This window comes from Leptonychotes weddellii, chromosome 13 (genome assembly GCF_054177405.1).
Source record: "Leptonychotes weddellii isolate Sample4059 chromosome 13, ASM5417740v2, whole genome shotgun sequence".
Taxonomy (NCBI): domain Eukaryota; kingdom Metazoa; phylum Chordata; class Mammalia; order Carnivora; family Phocidae; genus Leptonychotes; species Leptonychotes weddellii.
Window position 1 is genome coordinate 19,789,724 of NC_138381.1, and position 18,558 is coordinate 19,808,281.

Consider the following 18,558-nt stretch of genomic DNA (forward strand, 5'->3'; position numbering starts at 1 on the left):
TACATATGCTGACAAATTCTTGATATTTAACATATTTCTGGCCCAAACTTCTCTGAGCTCCAGCCAGGTTCCTTATTCTGAAGTCCCCACTTGACATTCCCACTTGAATGTATGTAAAAAAACATGTCTGAAGCTGAATTTATGATCTTCATTCTCAAGCCTGGGTCTTTTCCAGCATCCTAATGTCAGTGAGTTACCCTAGCATCCCTCCATTTAAATAAGCCAGAAAACTAGGAACTATCCTTGTAAACATCCGTTGTCTCACCATGACTGCCAAACTGTCAGCTACTCCTATCAATTTTGCTTCCTAAATATCTCTAGAATAATATGTTTCTCCTGCTCCATCTCTACTGATCCAGCCTTAGTCTGACCCACCGTCATTTCTCGCCTGGACTTCTGCAATAGCCTAGGTGGCTTCCCTGCATCCACTGGGCTGACCACATGGGTCTAACTTCCACTCTGCAGCTACAGCTGTCTTTTCAAAATACAGATCTGATTATCACATAGACACTATGCACACATGTCTTCTCTCACAGAGGCACATTCCTTTCCTTTAGAGCTCTTAATTCAGTGTGTAGTTATATATTCTTCAGTAGAATGATCCTCCCGACATTATTAAACTGCCTCCAAAGAGACTGTTGACTTCTCTATTATTCCCAGTACAGAGCCGGACACATAGTCAACTCACAAGTGAATAATGGGTCATTCATTTGTATATGGCATTTATAGAGGGCATGTTTTATTTTTCAGTATACATTAAGCCCATTGGAAGAATTAAATCACTATTCTCTTACTCAATGATCTAAGGACATTTTGAGGTAGAAAGGACAGGGCTTTACATTTTTACAGAGAAGCAGAGTAAAAAGGGGGCTAACTTTGCCAGGCTGTAAGCCAGGACCAGAATGTGGAGCTTTGGATTCTGAGTCTTGTTCTCTTTCCTTCACAACACCCTCCCTTCATAACGAGCTTCATCAGCTGCACAGCCTCAGCTCTGAAGAGCGGGAAAAGAAGATGTAAACACCATGTTGAAAATGTAATGCACGATGAATTCTAAAGTGAATCCTCCATGTCAATCATGCAAAGGTGGCCCTCTAATCCTGAGCAGTGAGCAGAGGTTTTCTGAGGCAGCATAAAGCAATGTAACGCATACAGGGCTGCAAGTTGGAAGACCCAGTCCAGCTTTTGTCCTGCCACAGAATAGGGGTGTGACCTTGAGCAAGTCAGGGGCTATCTTGGAGCCTTCCCTGCTTCATTTGCAAAATGAAGATACCAGTCCCTTATCTGCCTACCTCACAGGGTTATTGTGAGGATTAAATTGAACGATGCTCATGAAAGTGTTTTAATTCTCTCATCTGAACTCCCACAGTACTTTATATGTACCTCTTTTAGGGAATATCTTTTACTTTGTATGGTACACTGAAAAGATCACTGGACTAGAAACTTTGCATTTAAATCTTTCTTCTAATATTTACTAGTTGTGTAGTTTCTTTTTTTTTTTTTAAAGATTTTATTTATTTATTTGAGAGAGAGAATGAGAGACAGAGAGCACGAGAGGGAAGAGGGTCAGAGGGAGAAGCAGACCCCCCGCTGAGCAGGGAGCCCGACGTGGGACTCGATCCCGGGACTCCAGGATCATGACCTGAGCCGAAGGCAGTCGCTCAACCAACTGAGCCACCCAGGCGCCCAGTTGTGTAGTTTCTTAAGCATTGTTTTTTTCAGATTTTCTGAACAGAGTGATGCGTGCTGATCCATAAAATGGAAATTATCATACCTGCCTTTTCTGAGGATCAAATGGGCTAACATTTAAAAAGTGATAAAGTCCTCTCTGAATATAAATTGGGAAACACCTGTATTTCATTGCTTTTCATTTCTAATACACACAATCATTTGCACATAGCTCTGGCTGACAAGAACTGAGTGCTTTTGGAGCACCAGGCAATAAGCAAATATTTTAGGCACTAACAATTTTTGAAGTCGTCATAGCCTTACATGTCAGTTATGATTATTATTCCACATGAGGAATCTATCCCACATAAGGGCCACACAGATAGTTAAGTTCCAAGCCAGGATTGAAACACATACAGTTGAATTCCATAGTCACATTACCCTAAGCTTTTGGCTACACTGTGTCACACTCCATAAGTAACTTTAGATTATGGAATAGGAAATACAGTGTTCTATACATACACAAAAAGTCTGCTACTCTGTCTATAACTGGTAAATAAATGATGCAAATCAACTTAGCCGTTAAGTCAGAAAATTGCTGGAAAGAAGCCTGTAGAAGAAATTTATGTCATAATTCTGAAAATATCAAGAAAGCCTGATTCTCTCCCAGGTTAATCCACTAACTATGTTAGGAGCAAGTTGGTGTAGTGATTGAGAACACCTGCTTTGGAATCAGGCCTGCATTATATCCCGGTTCTACCACTTACTAGCTGTAGAGCAGAGATGACAATGTCGTCTTTAAGCCTCATGTGGATAATGTTTTGTTGTGGGGATGAAATAAGATAATTTATGTAAGAGATGCTTAGCCTGGCATCTGGCACAGTAAGTGTTCAATAAATGCTCTCACCATGAATGCTTACTCAGTGGCCTTCAGCATGAGACCTACTCCTCCCCTGAGTATCAGTTTCTAAATGTTTAAGTAGCAGGAAGTTGTACTATGATTCCAAAGATCACTTTCAATTCAATGATTTTTAGGTACAAGGAGGGGATAGCTGGATATTTGTGAAGGAACTGCATCTCTGTGAATCCTGGCTTTCAGGTTCTGTAATTTTTCCTGTTTCCTGACTTATGAAATGAAAGCACCCAAGGGGCTGAATAAAAAAAAAAAAAAAAAAGATGTTAACTATGGCACTTGCATTATTGACACCATTAACCAGTCAGACAGATTAATGATAATCTGAGCTAGAGTAATTTGCCTGACAAAGTCATTACTAGTCTGAGGCAAATGTTAAATCCACCACCTTTTAAAAAGCTATTATGTTAAGGTGCTAAATAAACCTATATGAGCAAATAAGCATCACAGCTAACCACTCAGAGACATATGGCATATATTTGCTCTAGTTGAGAGTGAGAAAATGAACAGGGATATTGGAATCAAATTTCAAAATCAACTTTTATTTTTTCTCAATTAAAAAAAATTTTATTGAACTTCAGTTAACTTATTCATCCTCCTCAGTAACACAATTTGTTTTATTAATTAAGGAACTATCTATTAAGAATACCACATCTGTCTCTCTGCCACCTTTATCCAACTAGTTCCAATCAGTAGGTGTCTACAGAAGTCATGATACTAGATACGTGGGCATGGAATTATAAATAAGACCTAGTTTCTGTCATCAGGAAGAGAAACATGCATGTACTCAAACACAAAACTGGACAAAAGGTAGGAATAATATAATAGTAATCAAATTATAAGGGAAAAATTGATGATTTATGAGCTGGAGGACTGTGGGGAGATTCACATAGTAGTTGACATTGCAGTTTGAGCTTCAATTCAACAAATATTTTGTGAGTGTTTATTATGGGTTCCATATTGCTCTAGGTACTAAGAATAGCTCAGGGAATAAAGGAGATAAGAACAGCCCTGCCCACATGAAGCTTATATACTGGCATCAAGAAAGGGGATTCAGGAAATACTAAGTACAAGGTGATAAAGCTGTGGAAAAAAATATGAATGAAAAAGGGCATAGGGAATGGGTATTGGTCAGATAAGACATCCAGAAGAAGGTGCCACTTCATCAAAGACTCAGTGCAATCCAAGGATCCACATGGATGTCAAGGGGAGGAACATTCTAACAGGCTGATCAGCAAGTGAAAAACTTGAGGGAGGAGGATTCTTGGTATATTTAGGAAACGCAACGAAGCCAGTGAGACTGGAGAGAAGTGAGCAAATAGGTAAACGTTAAGAATAAGTGATGAGTCTAGGAAGGTGACAAGGGACCAGATCAGGAAGGGTATCTGCTTAGTCTCTGAATGAGATAGAAAGTCATTGGAAGGTTTTGAAGCAGAAGGATAACAGGATCTAAGGTATGTTTTAAAAGATTTATTCCTGCTGCTGTGAGGGAACCGCCTTGAGAGGTTATTGCAATAGTTCAGATGACACTTGATGGTAATAAAAAGGGGTAAGAAGTGGTAAGATTCAATATATGTTTTATTTTTTTTCTTTATTTGGCTTTATTTTTTTATCATGGAAAATTTTAAGCAACACAAAACTAGACAGAATGATACGATGAACCACTTTATTCCCATCACTCAGTTCAAAACTGAAAGTCTTTAGTATTATTTTATAACAAATACCAAGTATTATATTGCTTCCTGGATTCAGGATGTATTTTGATATTGCTGCTAAGACTTGATGATGTTTTTGGTTATACAATATAAGAAAAAGAAAAGAATTAACAATTATTCCAAGGATTTTGGCCTGAGTAATGAGAAATATGTAGATTTCACTGAGACAGGGTAATCTCTGTAATAATAAAGTATTTGGAGGGGGGATGAAGGAAAACAGGTATTTGGTTTTGTTGATACATTGTAGATACTCATAAGAAATCAAAAGTTAAGAAACCAAGGCAGAATTTGGATATATGATTCAGGACTACAGGTAAAATGTCAAGACCAGAGATACAAATTTGGAAGACATCAGCATACTGACAAAATATAAAGTCACAAACTGGATAAAAAGAGATCTTCAAAGCCTGAGCCCTGGGGCAATCCAATATTCACAGGTCAGGGAGATTTGGAGTAAAAAGTAGAAGCTAAAAATGAGTGGCCAGAGGGATTAGAGTAGAACCAGGAAAGTGTGTGTAATAGAACCCAAGGGAATGATGAGTGTCACAAAAGGGGAAATGATCAAATATGACAAAATTTGCTTATTGCCCAAGTAATGTGAGGACTGAGAATTGACTATTGAGTTAGCAACATGGAAGTCACTGGTGAACCTAGATAAGAGCAGTTGCTTGAAATATTAGGGATAGAATCATGACTGAAATACGAGGTAAGGTAAAGAAGAAGATAGCAGGAGGGGAAGAATGAAGGGGGGGAAATCGGAGGGGGAGATGAACCATGAGAGACGATGGACTCTGAAAAACAGACAGGGTTCTAGAGGGGAGGGGGGTGGGAGGATGGGTTAGCCTGGTGATGGGTATTAAAGAGGACACATTTTGCATGGAGCACTGGGTGTTATGCACAAACAATGAATCATGGAACACTACATCAAAAACTAATGATGTAATGTATGGTGATTAACATAATAATAAAAAATTTAAAAAAAAGATATGAGGTAAGGTATTGGGGTGAAGTTAGACAACTCAAGGGAATTTGCTATATAAGGGAATACAGAACGGAGTGGTAGAGGAGGGAGAAGATTGAGGGAAAATTTGTTGAGATGGAAAATACAACTGCATGTTTGTATGTTGATGAACAGGATCCACCAGAATGGAAAAATTTTATAATGAGGGGAGAGAAGGAATAGCTGAAGTTTTGTTCTTTTGTTTAAAAAAGGATGAAATCCAGTGCATAAGTGAAAGTTTGGCCATACTTGTTAAGAGTATGGGCAGTTTTTTATAGAAATTTAGGAGACATATTATATGCTGAAAGACACATTGGGTAGGTAAGTCAGATGATGATGATGATGATGATGATGATGATGATTACCACCTTTGAGCCTTATTTTCAGCCTCTTTCCCATATTGTCTCTGAGTTCACAGTATTCTGAGCCTCTCCATACTGCCTATATGCAATGACTTCCCTGGATGCTTTGCTTCAATTCCTTCAATTAGTTCTCATAGCAATTCAGAGAGGTATAATGCATCTTCCCTCTAGCTATCATACCAAGAGATCTTATTCCCATCTTTCACATAACGAAATGCACAAAGTCACACAGATGATAAACAGCAGCACCATTTTCAAATCCAGCCATTTAGACTTACTTAAGTGACATATGTTTAACCATTATAGGTTATAGGAACCACACTCTACCTATGTATAGATTGGATATAGACTTCCATTCAAAAGACTTTGTAAGTTATTATGTGCATGTCTTTATATAGAAATTTTATATTTAAATTTAATAACATTCACATTTTTTTCGCAGTAGAGTGAGTGATCCTAACTGTATTTCAGAAAGATAACTAGAGATGGTGAGAAGGATGGATTAGAAGGCAAGAAGCTATTGTCAGAGATCAGATCAGTGATGATGGAGATGATAGAATAAAGGGGGCATTGCTGAGCTGTGGCCGAGGTAGACTTGACAGGACAGAATGACTAATAGCAGAGCCAAGAGGCCAGGAGGAGTAAAATATGACTTGGGTTTTTTGTTTGGTCAACAGGATGGAAGGTACTAACATATACCAAGAAAAGAGAGGAAAATATATTTGAGAAGACAGTGAGTATGGTTTGGGGTAGGGTAAATTTAAGGTGGCTCCAGGAAATCCATATGGCTACATGAAGACAATTGGGCAAGAATTATTACCTCCAGTTTTCTTAGCTGCACACACTGAGATTCAAAGACTGCCAGGCTCATCATAAGGTCACAGAGTCAAAGAGCTGCAGATGAGACTAAAACGAATGCCTACTTCTTTGTGGTAATGAGTGATCTTAGGGAACATAGGCTCTATGTGTATTATGTTTATTTCTTTCATTTTAAAGTCAGGTCAAATTATGAAAGAAAAGAGAAACTTAAAAATGATATACTTTATTGCTGTGGACTAGAAAGGAAATCATTTTGAGACACAGCATGAACAAAGTTGTACTGTTCCTTCTGATTATCATACTGCACTAAACACCACTCTGGCCAGTCCAAGCTATATTGTCCCTTTTGAATCCTGAGGGGCTCCTAAAGATCACTATGAGTTTAGGGCACTCACACACTGGAGAGATTAGACTAAGCCTCACACTTGAATCCTGGCTTCTCCCCACACACTTTCTACTGGTACCTCAGTTGGCACAGGATTACTTGTGACAGCCGTCTATTTCATTCTTCTACAGAAGAACGAACGGTGAAAGCCAGGATTCGTTTGAACTCAGCTCAATGAACAAGTGGGTCCCACTAGGGCACTTGCCATTTTTCTCTGTCTTTCCTTCTACTTCTCTCTGTTGCTTTCTTTTCACTCTCCCTCTCAACTTCTCCCATGCTGCCACCAACCCCCAAAATATAACATCTTTGTAGATGTATCAAACAGGTTACATTTCCCTTGGCTGGTAAACTTTACAGAAAGTGAATGCAGTCTGCGTTCAAGGATGAAGGAAGAAACTGCCTCATCCCAGAATACCCTGCCTACCAATGGGGGTCCATTTTAGACTGGTTCTATATAGGAGGAGGTTTAATATGGAAGAAAAGATATGGATCTCAGGATTCAGCCAAATCAACAGACCAACATTTATGTAGATCCTAGTTGCCCTACCAAAATCCTCATCTCTTGAGGAACATAATGATGACATTCCATCCTTATGTGAGAGGCACAGTAGGTTTGCAGAGTACATTTGTAAATAGGTGTTGTTCTCTACAGAATTTTGGGATTTGGAAACACAGTGTTTCTCTGAAGCAAATTGAGCTTTTACATGTTGATCTCTTTGGCTGCCTTTAATTGGCAATACAGAAAACCCAAATGTTGATGAGGAGAGAAAGTAAAAAAAAATGCCCAAGGAATAGAATGGAAAGGTCTATTAAGAAAGCTTCCTTGCTTTTCTGATTCCTTCTTTTTTTTAAAGTTTTTATTTAAATTTCAGTTAGTTAACATATTAGTAATATTAGTTTGGGTGTCTGATTCCTTCTAAGTGAAATGTTTACAGAGTGGCTTTATGCTTTAATCTTTTTTTTCAAGATTTTATTTATTTATTTATTTATTTATTTATTTATTTATTTATTTATTTGACAGAGAGAGAGAGAGAGAGCACAAGCAGGGGGAGCAGCAGGGAGAGGGAGAAGCAGGCTCCCACTGAGCAGAGAGCCTGACGTGGGGCTCGATCCCAGGACCCTGGGATCATGATCTGAGCTGAAGGGAGACACTTAACCAACTGAGCCACCCAGTGGCCCCTATGCTTTAATCTTAAATAAAATTTCCCAAACCCAAACATGTTTATATTCAAATGTACTTCCTCAACTGTCAATAATTAATGATATATAATAATGATACCAGCCATATAGGCATCCAAATAAATATTTCAAAATGCCATTTCAAACGATATGGCAAACTAGATACTATATGAAAAACCCTTCTGTTATGGCACATCTAAAATGCAGACTCAGCTGAGCATGGAGCCCGATGTGGGGCTCCATCTCATAACCCTGAGATCACAACCTGAGCTGAAACCAAGGCTCAGATGTCTAATTGACTGTGCCACCCATGTGCCGCCACAATTTATTCTTATAGAAGAAATTGGAATTTACCCAATATCAAATTAGACTTACAAATCAAACTTCAAAGTCTTAAAATCATGAAACATTTCAAGGAGAAAGTGTTGAGAAAAATCAAGAACAATAATAGATTGTAATCTTGAAACCAGACATATACAGAACACATCTGCCTACAAGTGGCAAGTGAAAAGAGGAACAACATCGGGTGTCTGGGTGGCTCAGTTGGTTAAGTGTCAGACTCTTGATTTTGGCTCAGGTCACAATCTCAGGATTGTGATATCTAGCCCTGCATCAGGTTCCACACTTAGCATGGAGTCTGCTTAAGATTCTCTCTCTCCCTCTTCCTCTGGTCCTCCTCTCTCTCTCAAATAATAAATAAATAAAACCTTTAAAAAAGAGAGAAATAATAATTTCTACCAAATATTAGATACTCCTGTATGGCCTTTACATATGCAACCTAATTTAATCCTAACAAAAACTTTGAGAGCTAAGTATTATTATTCACTCTTTATTATACAGTAAAGTCAGGCTCAGAGAAATTATGTGGTTTTCTTGAGATCACATGATGTCAATGACAGAGTTGGGATTACAACCTGGCCACTGTGGTTCTTTCATATCCTGTTCTGTTAATATACAGCCTAATTCTGTTTTCTGTTTATCACTTTGAAAATCAAGGAAATAAAAAAAAAAAAACCTGGTTATTATATATTCACATGCTTGTCTTCTTTCAAGGAAGTTTCCTATAAATCCTATAAATGACTTTATTTGATGCTTTAAACAATCCCACTTTAAAAAAACACACACAGACCATGGAGGTATATTATCTCTGCATACTGATCAGTGATGGGCAGAGCTGAGATTCCACATGGTCTCCAAAGTCCCTGCTCAAGATCTCCTGCAGTTGCCTTTATGCCACAGTATACATCTAAAGAGATGGTGGATTAGGTATGGGTAGCACCTACCTGTTGTCACCTTCTCTGGAGAAAAAGACCGTGAAGGTTTGAATGTTCCCTTTTGCTTCTGCAGGTGGGCGCCAGCTGAGACGGACAAACCGACTGGAAACCAACACAGGGACCACATCTCTGGGAGCAGAAGGGAGGACACTAGAGCTTGGGATAGCTAGGGAGGAAGAAGAGGAGGCTGTCAGAGGTGTTGGTGCCATGGACGGGAAATGTGCAGGAAGGCAAAACATTAGCAAACATAGAATGGTCCATTCTAAAGGAAGGAAAAAACACAAGGGAAAGCCATCAAACTAATGGAATCAAAGATATATTAGAATTCCTTGGAGCTTATGAAAGGGTGGCTAATTAATAACATATATGATTCTACTGCATATTTGTCCAATTTCCATTTCTAACGGGATCCATAACAAAAAATGTTCTGTTTAGGCATGACACAGAGACACATAGCCATGGATAAATGCCTCAGGTAACCAAGCAGTTATTGTAAAACCTTATTCTACTCAGAGACTGTTTATCCTGTTTTAGATACAATTTGAAGGAACAGCAAATCAAAGTCAATGGAAGCTAACCAAAAGTAGAAAGAGTTCTTACAGACTACCTGCTGGAAAGGAACTGACAGAAAAAAAATTCTACCAGACATAAAGATACACAATTGTCCCACGCTTGTAGAGTAAAGTCAGTAAAGTCAGGCATGTATGGCAAAATTTAACAATTGTTATTCACAGGAATAAATCATCCACAATTGAAGAGTTCATTTTTTAAATATTTGGGGCATTTATAATCTATAATAGAATTTTCTATTAAATGTGTATATTCATAATTCATCTTCTTATTTTTTTCAAGTTCCCAAGGGTAGGAAACATATGTTTCATTTTGACAGGTGATTTCTAGCCCCAAATCACAAAGACCCATTTGCCTACATTTAATCTTCAAACTGGCTTTTGTGGGCTATTTTTTCTAGTTCTTATCAAAATTAGTCTCCATCCTTACATTCACTTTCTCCAGGGGCTGGCTGAATCACTATTCCTACTGTGCACTCACTCCTGTTAGCTAGAAAATCCACTGGGGTGAGGGCAGCTCTCTCATTTCCCAATGGTTCCAGAAACGTTATCAATGGATAATACATACCAGTTACATACAGAAATAAGTTTTAAAGAACTGCAGAAAGCTTTCAGAGTTATTTCTGGCTCCATATATTCGTAGCCAACTTCTTTATATGTAAAATTTCCCCTTGCTTTTTTGGTCAACACAGTATTTGAAACAAATGATAGGCGGGCAGCAAGTTAGTCAATCTTTTGTGGAGAGTGGTGAGGGGAGAGAGAAGATTGATGCCCGGATATGTAGCATCTGTCTCAAAAATGTGGGTGATATTAAGTCTCCTGACAAAAACCTGTACTTCCACATACCATGGACATCTCAAAGTAGCACACTTTATGTGAATTTATCCTCCCCACCCCCTTCACTGTCCACTCAGCCTGCTTCTCCTCCTGGGCTGCTCAACTCAGTTGTATCTACACTGTCCTCACAACTGTACAGCCCAGAAGCCTAAAAGGTATCCCCTACCCCTGACTCTCTCTCACTCATCCTTTCTAGGATTCCTCCTCCTGGACATCTGGTAAACCTACTCCATGTTAGCTCCACCGCCACACCATCATTCTGTCTTCCTAGAACTGTCACAGCTATCTCTGCTTTCTCCAGCTCCTCTGCTTTCCTTCCACTCATCTCCCTCAAATGTATTCTGTGTACAGACAGCATCCTGAGTAAGCTTGTAAAAAGACACATCTGGTCATATTACTCTACTATTTATTTATCCTCAGGGTCTACTCTTTACCTCAGGAAATCCCTAAACTTTGAAATGGGCCTATTGGCCTGGCTCTTGTTGATCACTTTTCTTAGTTTGGTTTCCTCCACAAGGAGGCCCTGAGAAATGGATTTAAGTGCAAATAGTTTATTTGGAAGGTGATCCAAGGAAGTAGGGAAGTGAGACAGCAGGGAGTAAAGGCTAGAAAAAAATGACTTAGCTGCCAGTTAGCACTGTGAGAAACTGGATGGCAACTCCACGGGGGGCTCTGTGGGCCAGTGTGGCCCCAGCCTCTAGGTTATCTGTCTTGAAAGAAGCGGGCTGAGGTGATTATCCACCACTCCTCCACCACTGATTGAGGGTGATTCCAAGGGCCATCCTGTATAACAGCCTAGTGTATTTCTGTTGCCAGAAAAATACCACTTTGGGGAGAGGCTTGCAAAGTTTCCACAGTAAGCAGCATCCATTAGCTCTACTCATCCAAAAAATATGCCTATCCAATGCCAGCCCTTCTAGGTACAGAGGAGTCAATGGCAAAAAAATAGGCGAGGGCATTCCTCATCAAGCTCACATGGAGGCTCCCTGGCTTTCTCCCCCCGCATCAGATAGGGAATGTGCTCAGTTCATAACAAGGTTTGAGGGAGGAACATGCCACACAATAGCACGAACACCTAATCATCACACCTATGAATGATAAGAGGATCTGGAGGCTCCTTAGCTTTTTGCTGCTTGCACTAAGCAGGCTCTCCCCATGTGGATCCACTTTTGACTCCCCGAAGACTTCCCATAGCATCTCCCACTCTAACAGACCCATCTCATCCACCTAACTCCTACTGTCCCCCTTCACTTAGTTTAGTGTTATCTCCTCTGGAAAGAATGACCCAAAGTACTTGCAAAATATCTAACAAATGATAGTTAATATCTATAATACAAAACAAGTCGAAAAATCAATATAATAATAAAGAATCTTATCTTAAAGTAGGGTTCAACATGACAGTAAAAGAAATGTGCATTAAAATAAAATCTAAAAAGTCTGTCAGAATAAAGTATATTAAAAAAAATCTGTCAGAGTAGTAAGACTTTAAAGAATGTTAGTATCTAGGGTTGGTCAGGATGTGACACTCTCTTACACTGTCAGCTGAAGTTTGTAAGAGTAGCCTTTTTAGCAGATAATTTGGCAAAGTCCTTTAAAATGAAAAATATTCATACATCAGACCATTCTCAGGTTTATAAATTTATCATCTAAAACACCCCCAAGTAACCCCTTTATCCATGCATCCTTGCAAAATCATAGCTCATTTTCTCAAAATGTAATACCTATATATCTTCCAGTTTAAAGCAAATGGGATCATTACTAGATTTTTTTTCTACAAAAGATTTTCTAAAAACAAAATGTGATCCATGATGACTTACAAAAATCTTTTGAGAATTCTCAAGAAGTTAGACAAATTCGTTTTAAAAGAACAGGAGAGAAATTTTCAATTCCTTTTTCCCCAAAAGCCCCTCACTTAGAGATGGTATCGCATAAAAAATGAGGTGGTTTCCCCACCTATTCAGGGGCTGCCGAGAGGGAGAGCAATGGGAGTCTGCGCACGGATGCTTTTCTCCTCAGGCTTCCAAGAGTGCCTTCTCACAGAGCTAGTCTAGACGCAGATGACACAGATAAAGCTCAGAATAGAATTAATCATGGACTCTTTTACCTCAATTTAAACAGTCCTCATATGAAAAGGGACAGACACATTTTTAACAAAGGGATGACTTCTTTATACAGGGAATTAATTTTGTTCTTACTAATCCTCAATGCTTTCTCTCAACAGTAACTCCTCTCCACATAACATCTCAATAAGGAATCAATCAGGACTTTTTTTCTTTGCTCTTGGAGGCCTAATCTCCAGTCTGGCCCTAATCTCCCTGGCCCTTACTGTTGCCATGGTTACAGCTTCTTTATCTGTTGTCATGGAGAAGAGGAGGCGAATTTACCATACTATAACATAGTCTTTTTTAAAATTTATTTATAAGAATCTCTTTACTAAAAAAAAAAAAAAAAGAAGAAGAAAAAAAGAAAAAAAAAGATTATCATAATAAAATCCAGGAAAAGGAAGTGATTTCTGAAAATAACAGAAATTCAAAGAATAGTTTTGAAACTTTGGTTTCTAAGTTACTCGTTACTACTACTACTAGTAGTAGTACTACTACTACTATTTTATGATGTCAGTGCAATAGCCTTGGTAACAATTACATTATTGGGTTAATTTTTTTATAAAGCCATGTCCTGTCTAGATACCAGAGAGTTTGTTTCTCTTAGAATTTTACTATGTAATGTTTACAGACATTAATTTTTCCCTGAGCTTATTAACTGCCTGACCTCTACTCCCTAGGAGGCACATGAATGATGATAAGATGTATTCACAAAAACACAAAAATATTTAATTTGCATTAAACATCAAACAAGCAATAGGCTTATTTCCTTGTCATTCCCCATACTGTTAACTAAGCTACTATAAATGTAACCACCAGATCAACTAGATCTTTTATTCACATCATCTCGTTATTAGCCCGAAGATTTAAGTAAAATATAAATAAGTAACATTAGGGGCACTGGGTGGCTCAGTCGTTAAGTGTCTGCCTTCGGCTCAGGTCATGATCCCAGGGTCCTGGGATCTAGCCCCGCATAGGGCTCCCTGCTCAGGGGAGAGCCTGCTTCTCCCTCTCCCACTCCCCCTGCTTGTGTTCCCTCTCTTGCTGTGTCTCTCTCTGTCAAATAAATAAATAAAATCTTTAAAAATAAATAAATAAATAACATTAGGGAAATTAAAGGAACATTTAATTGTTCTCAGGGCAAACTTTATTTCTTTTCCTTTTGTATTTTTTTCTTATTGTTCTCTTGACCCCAAACTCTAGCTTTTAATTTCCAAACGAAGAAGTAGATAAAATTTACATTTTGGTTTAAAGTTTTTATAGTTCACAAAGTAATTTTGCAAACTTAAGAAAAAGATGCTCGGCTGTATATGGTTGAAATTACAAAGAATAACAATTTTTTTCTAAAGTTTCATGTTATTTCCAATATTCAAAGAATCATGGCTTTCTAGCTAGTATATTGAGAACTTTAGTAAAACTAAGAAATGTGAATTAAAAAAAAATAACGATTTGAAACCACTTTTTATTTTAACTTAATATGAATAGAAGTTAATGATCTCCATAATATTTCATTAAATTTTAATCCTTACATAAAAGAATTTATTGGGTTAGTCTCTAAAATGGAATAATCAATATTTATTGAATGTCTATCAAGTTCCTACTGTTATGCTTGAAGTGAGGAATTATTTTTAATTGTTTCTCTGCATTTTAGTGAAGATCAAGTGTAGTATCTGTTCTTATCAGTTTAGTATCTGATATGTTCTCTATCCCAGGACATGTATTCAGTGGATTTTTGGAGCAGGGAGATGGAATAGGAGCTTGCTCCATCCACTCCATACATGGACCTAGTATTGCAGTACTTCCAGGAATGGTGCACCCCCTCCACACACAAAAATTATTTTTAAACTCCAGATTTTTCCCTAAGAGAATAGGAAACTACTTTTTAAGGCATAAGGTGTATACATGTAAGACAATTACTAAGTTTGTGATAGTCTCTTATTTATAAACAGATTCCATCCTAAATTTTCAGTAGGGTGGTTGTTTAGAAATCAGACACACTATCTCATTAAACCATTTCTAGTCTGTTCCCAGAAACCTATTTATCATTTTACAAACTATCATAGTAGTAGTGCTATGGAATTGGATCATACATATATGAATTTTCTTTGGTGAATCAATTTATGCATCCAATCATTAATCCATTCAATATCTATGGAAGGATTACTATGTGTCAGGCATTGAGTGAAGGCCTTTTTATTTTTATTTTTTTTATTTTTTAATTTTTTTTTTTAAAGACTTTATTTATTTATTTGAGAGAGAATGAGAGACAGAGAGCACGAGAGGGAAGAGGGCAGAGGGAGAAGCAGACCCCCCGCCGAGCAGGGAGCCCGATGCGGGACTCGATCCCGGGACTCCAGGATCATGACCTGAGCCGAAGGCAGTCGCTTAACCAACTGAGCCACCCAGGCGCCCCAAGTGAAGGCCTTTTTAAATCCATCTCCCAATTCCAGAGAGGAAAGCCAGCTCAGTCATTAGTAATTCTCCCTGCCCCAGCTTCACCGACAAGGATCCATCTCCTCCCACTTCCCACAATTCTTCTCCCATCCCAGCTCTATGCTCTCACTTGTCTTGGGCAGAAGTAAGCCTGAGAAGGACACAGGGGAAGGTCTCTGGGGTCACTGACCTTAATCGGTTCCACGAAGACCTCATGCTTTCACCTCTGCTACTTTTGTGTGCTGCAACCTGAACTGGAATGTCACCATTCCTGCCCTGGCTTAGAAGACTCTTTTTCTGGACTTTCACAGGAATAGGAGAAGTCCCTTCTGGAAACTTCTTACACTGAACTCTAATGGTCTAGTCATTTTTTTGGTATCTTATACCAAATTGTATTCTCTGTAAGAGTAGAAGCAAAGTTTACACTGTTCACCAATCTAATCCCCAAATCTAGTACCATATGTTTAGTGACATCCTAGGCATACAATACATTCTTGTAGTGTTAACTAAATGAAAGGCATTGCACAATTGTGCAATTATAATGTTGAGACTCTAAGAAATTTCCTTTCAAAACCCTCAAAAATGGTTATTTGAGGTTATGTACTGGAAGGGGACAGAGCTATTACTACAAGCTCGTCATGCTAATCATTATTACTCTGCTAATAAATTACAAAGTAGATTAAAAAGCTGAACTCTGAGGAAGGTTCCAAGGGAATGTAGATTTATGATGAGACTACTTCATTTCAGACCAAATGAGAAGGGAACATGTTCCTAAAATCCAACTATGTGTCAAAAAATGTAGAAGATGTGTTCATACAGGAATAATTCTTAAGAGAAATAACGCTTTCATTACAAAGCAGAGCAGAAGCCTGAGAAGTTTGAGCTGATCTATGCAACCAGAAAAGAACCTGGGGATCTGTTATAGGAAGTGTGATTGTTATCTGCAAACTATATATCAAAGAGAATTGCCAGGACAAGGTTGTATGGTAAGAAGAATTACCTGTGTCCACACAAAGATATAAGATGAAAAAAAAAATTCTAGAAGGTATTATCATATCAGCAAAGATAACTACATCTCTCAGAGTTTGAAGTCTTTTCAAAAGACAAAATGAGAGGAAAATAATATCTGGTAAACTGGTCAACCTAGACATGTGTGAACCAATTATATTCTTTATTTTCATTTTGTTTATTTAAGGAAGTAGCTTTTAAAAGGGTTTATCCAGAATGGAGCAGACCTTAGGCAGCTTGGGAAGGTGGCTAGTCCAACCTTTTTGTAAACAAGTGGATTCGACTAGAAAACCACAATTAAATAGATGGGAATTGGATCCCTGCTCTGCTACTCTGTGACTATGTGACTTGGAAAGCTATTTAGCTTCTCTGAGCCCTACACTCCACATTCAAAAACTGATCCAATTTATTTGACATGCAGGGCTATGTGATGATGTAAAATGGGTTTAAAGGGCTCTCACAGTACCTGGCATATTATAAATACTCAGTGAATGGTTATTGTTATTTATCTGTCCTCAGATTCAGAAAACAGTCTGCTTCTGCTGACCCAGTTTCATGGTATCTGGTTGGAAATCTAGGATCCCTACTGGAAAGGCTTTGGGAAGGATTTGGGCTACTTCTGATAGATCAAGTGAGTTGGGGACAAGGGTGCTTCCTCCATGAAAGGATAGGACTTGATCATCTCAATATCTCTCCCTATTTCCTTTATCAGGTTGCAGAAAAAATTCATCCTTTGTTTTCCCTTTTTTGTCATCCTACATGTCTACTTCAGTAAGAATGTACTTCATTTCAGGTCTCTTCTCTCTTTGTATTTTCTTACTAATCATTGTACCCTTCCCATCTGTCACTATTCAAGGCTTTGTGAAGCCACCTTTAATCATCTCTCTCATCAATGTCTCTTCCTGGCATCTTTCATCACCTGTAGGAAAGCTCCACTTCTACCCAGTCCCCAGCTCCCTTTGTTTCCATCTTTCCCTTGAGTTTATGTCATTGAATTGCTAGTTATTATTTATCCCTTCTCCATGCCCAGGGACCCCAAATGTGCCATTTCAATCATTCCCCTGTCACCAGAGCTTCCTCTAGGGATAAAGACTGACAGGCTGTGACATCTCCCCTTCCATCTCTCATGTGCTTTTATCAACATTCACCTTGTCCTAGCCATATGGCGCTTTGTCCCGGGCTGCCATGCAATCCTCTTCTCCAGCCGTGGAGAACACCTAAAGAACACATGCATTGCTGATACAAATCAGCATGGTAGGCTTTAAGAAGCAGTGCTTTTTTTTTTTTTTCATGCAATTTCCTTTGGTAATAAGACACTACCAAGATAAAATAACTAACAAGCTGTGTTGTTAAGAAAAAAATAATTGGATCAGTGTTAGGTAGTCTTAATTTTTTTTTAAGTTTTTAAGTTTTTTAAGTTTTTGTATGAATTTTTGTGGTAAGAAACTCAAGTAAAAGTAAGTTGAAAATAATACAAATTAAGTAGGAAGAACTAAAAGTTTAAGTTACTCTCTTTAGTAATATAGATACTATTAAGAACTGCTTTTACTATTTCTGGATACTGAGTCACCCACCGCTCAAAAAAAAAGGTGCAATCTTGCTTGATGGCTCAGTGAGTTCTACTAATGGCAAACTTCCAACTTTGTCCATGGGATTTAAAATAAATTTTAAAATAATTTATTTAAAGTTACCATATAAGTGTACCCGTGGAAATGCTCATTGCCAGGATGGGCTAGTTTCAGTGTTCTGAAATGCCTCTGAGAATCAGAATTTCAGAACAACACACTCACCAAATGCTATCTTTCTGGTAGACAAGAAGAGAGTGTGGGAGGCAGCATCTCAGGCCAGGAATGCATTGACAGGGCATGGAGGTTTATTAAGCATCCATGTGCAGTACACTTGACTCTAACCCCTAGCTACTCATCCTCAAATTTTATAGCCTCCAAAACATATTAAAGGGAAATAAAAAAGAATAAAAGAGGATATAAAACTAAGATAAATTATTACTTATTCCAATTATGTTTATACAAGTAGAGCCTTATATCACCACTATGAAGTCACTGAAAAACTATAGGGGGACACAGAATGCATATGAGAGATGTTTCCTTAGAACCCTCTTTCTTTTTTAGTTCGATACATTAGAGGAAGAGAAAGAGAGAGAGCGAGAGACAGAAAGAGAGGAGAGCACAAGCAAGAGAGGCAATCCAATTCTATTTAGTCCCTTTTCTGGGAAGTGAGATGGTGAGCATGGAGAACTTGCAGCCACAGTTGAGTGATCACTCACATAAGCTCACATT

At 38.3% G+C, this 18,558-nt stretch overlaps 1 protein-coding gene and 2 non-coding genes across 3 annotated transcripts in view; 1 reads left to right on the forward strand and 2 right to left on the reverse strand.

Annotated features, from left to right (window-relative positions):
- The window catches only part of DCC (DCC netrin 1 receptor), a 1,045,570-nt gene that overhangs the window by 323,112 nt on the left and 703,900 nt on the right, over window positions 1-18,558 (reverse strand). The window contains exon 7 of the mRNA XM_081802524.1: window positions 9,322-9,478. Coding sequence (XP_081658650.1) covers window positions 9,322-9,478 — 157 coding nt within the window. The remainder of the gene's footprint in view (window positions 1-9,321; window positions 9,479-18,558) is intronic.
- On the reverse strand, window positions 11,722-11,825 carry LOC115937760 (small nucleolar RNA U13). Its single transcript, XR_004073000.1, has one exon. It is a non-coding gene; the product is annotated as a small nucleolar RNA U13 (small nucleolar RNA).
- Window positions 14,452-14,641, forward strand: LOC115943394 (U2 spliceosomal RNA). Its single transcript, XR_004077963.2, has one exon. It is a non-coding gene; the product is annotated as a U2 spliceosomal RNA (small nuclear RNA).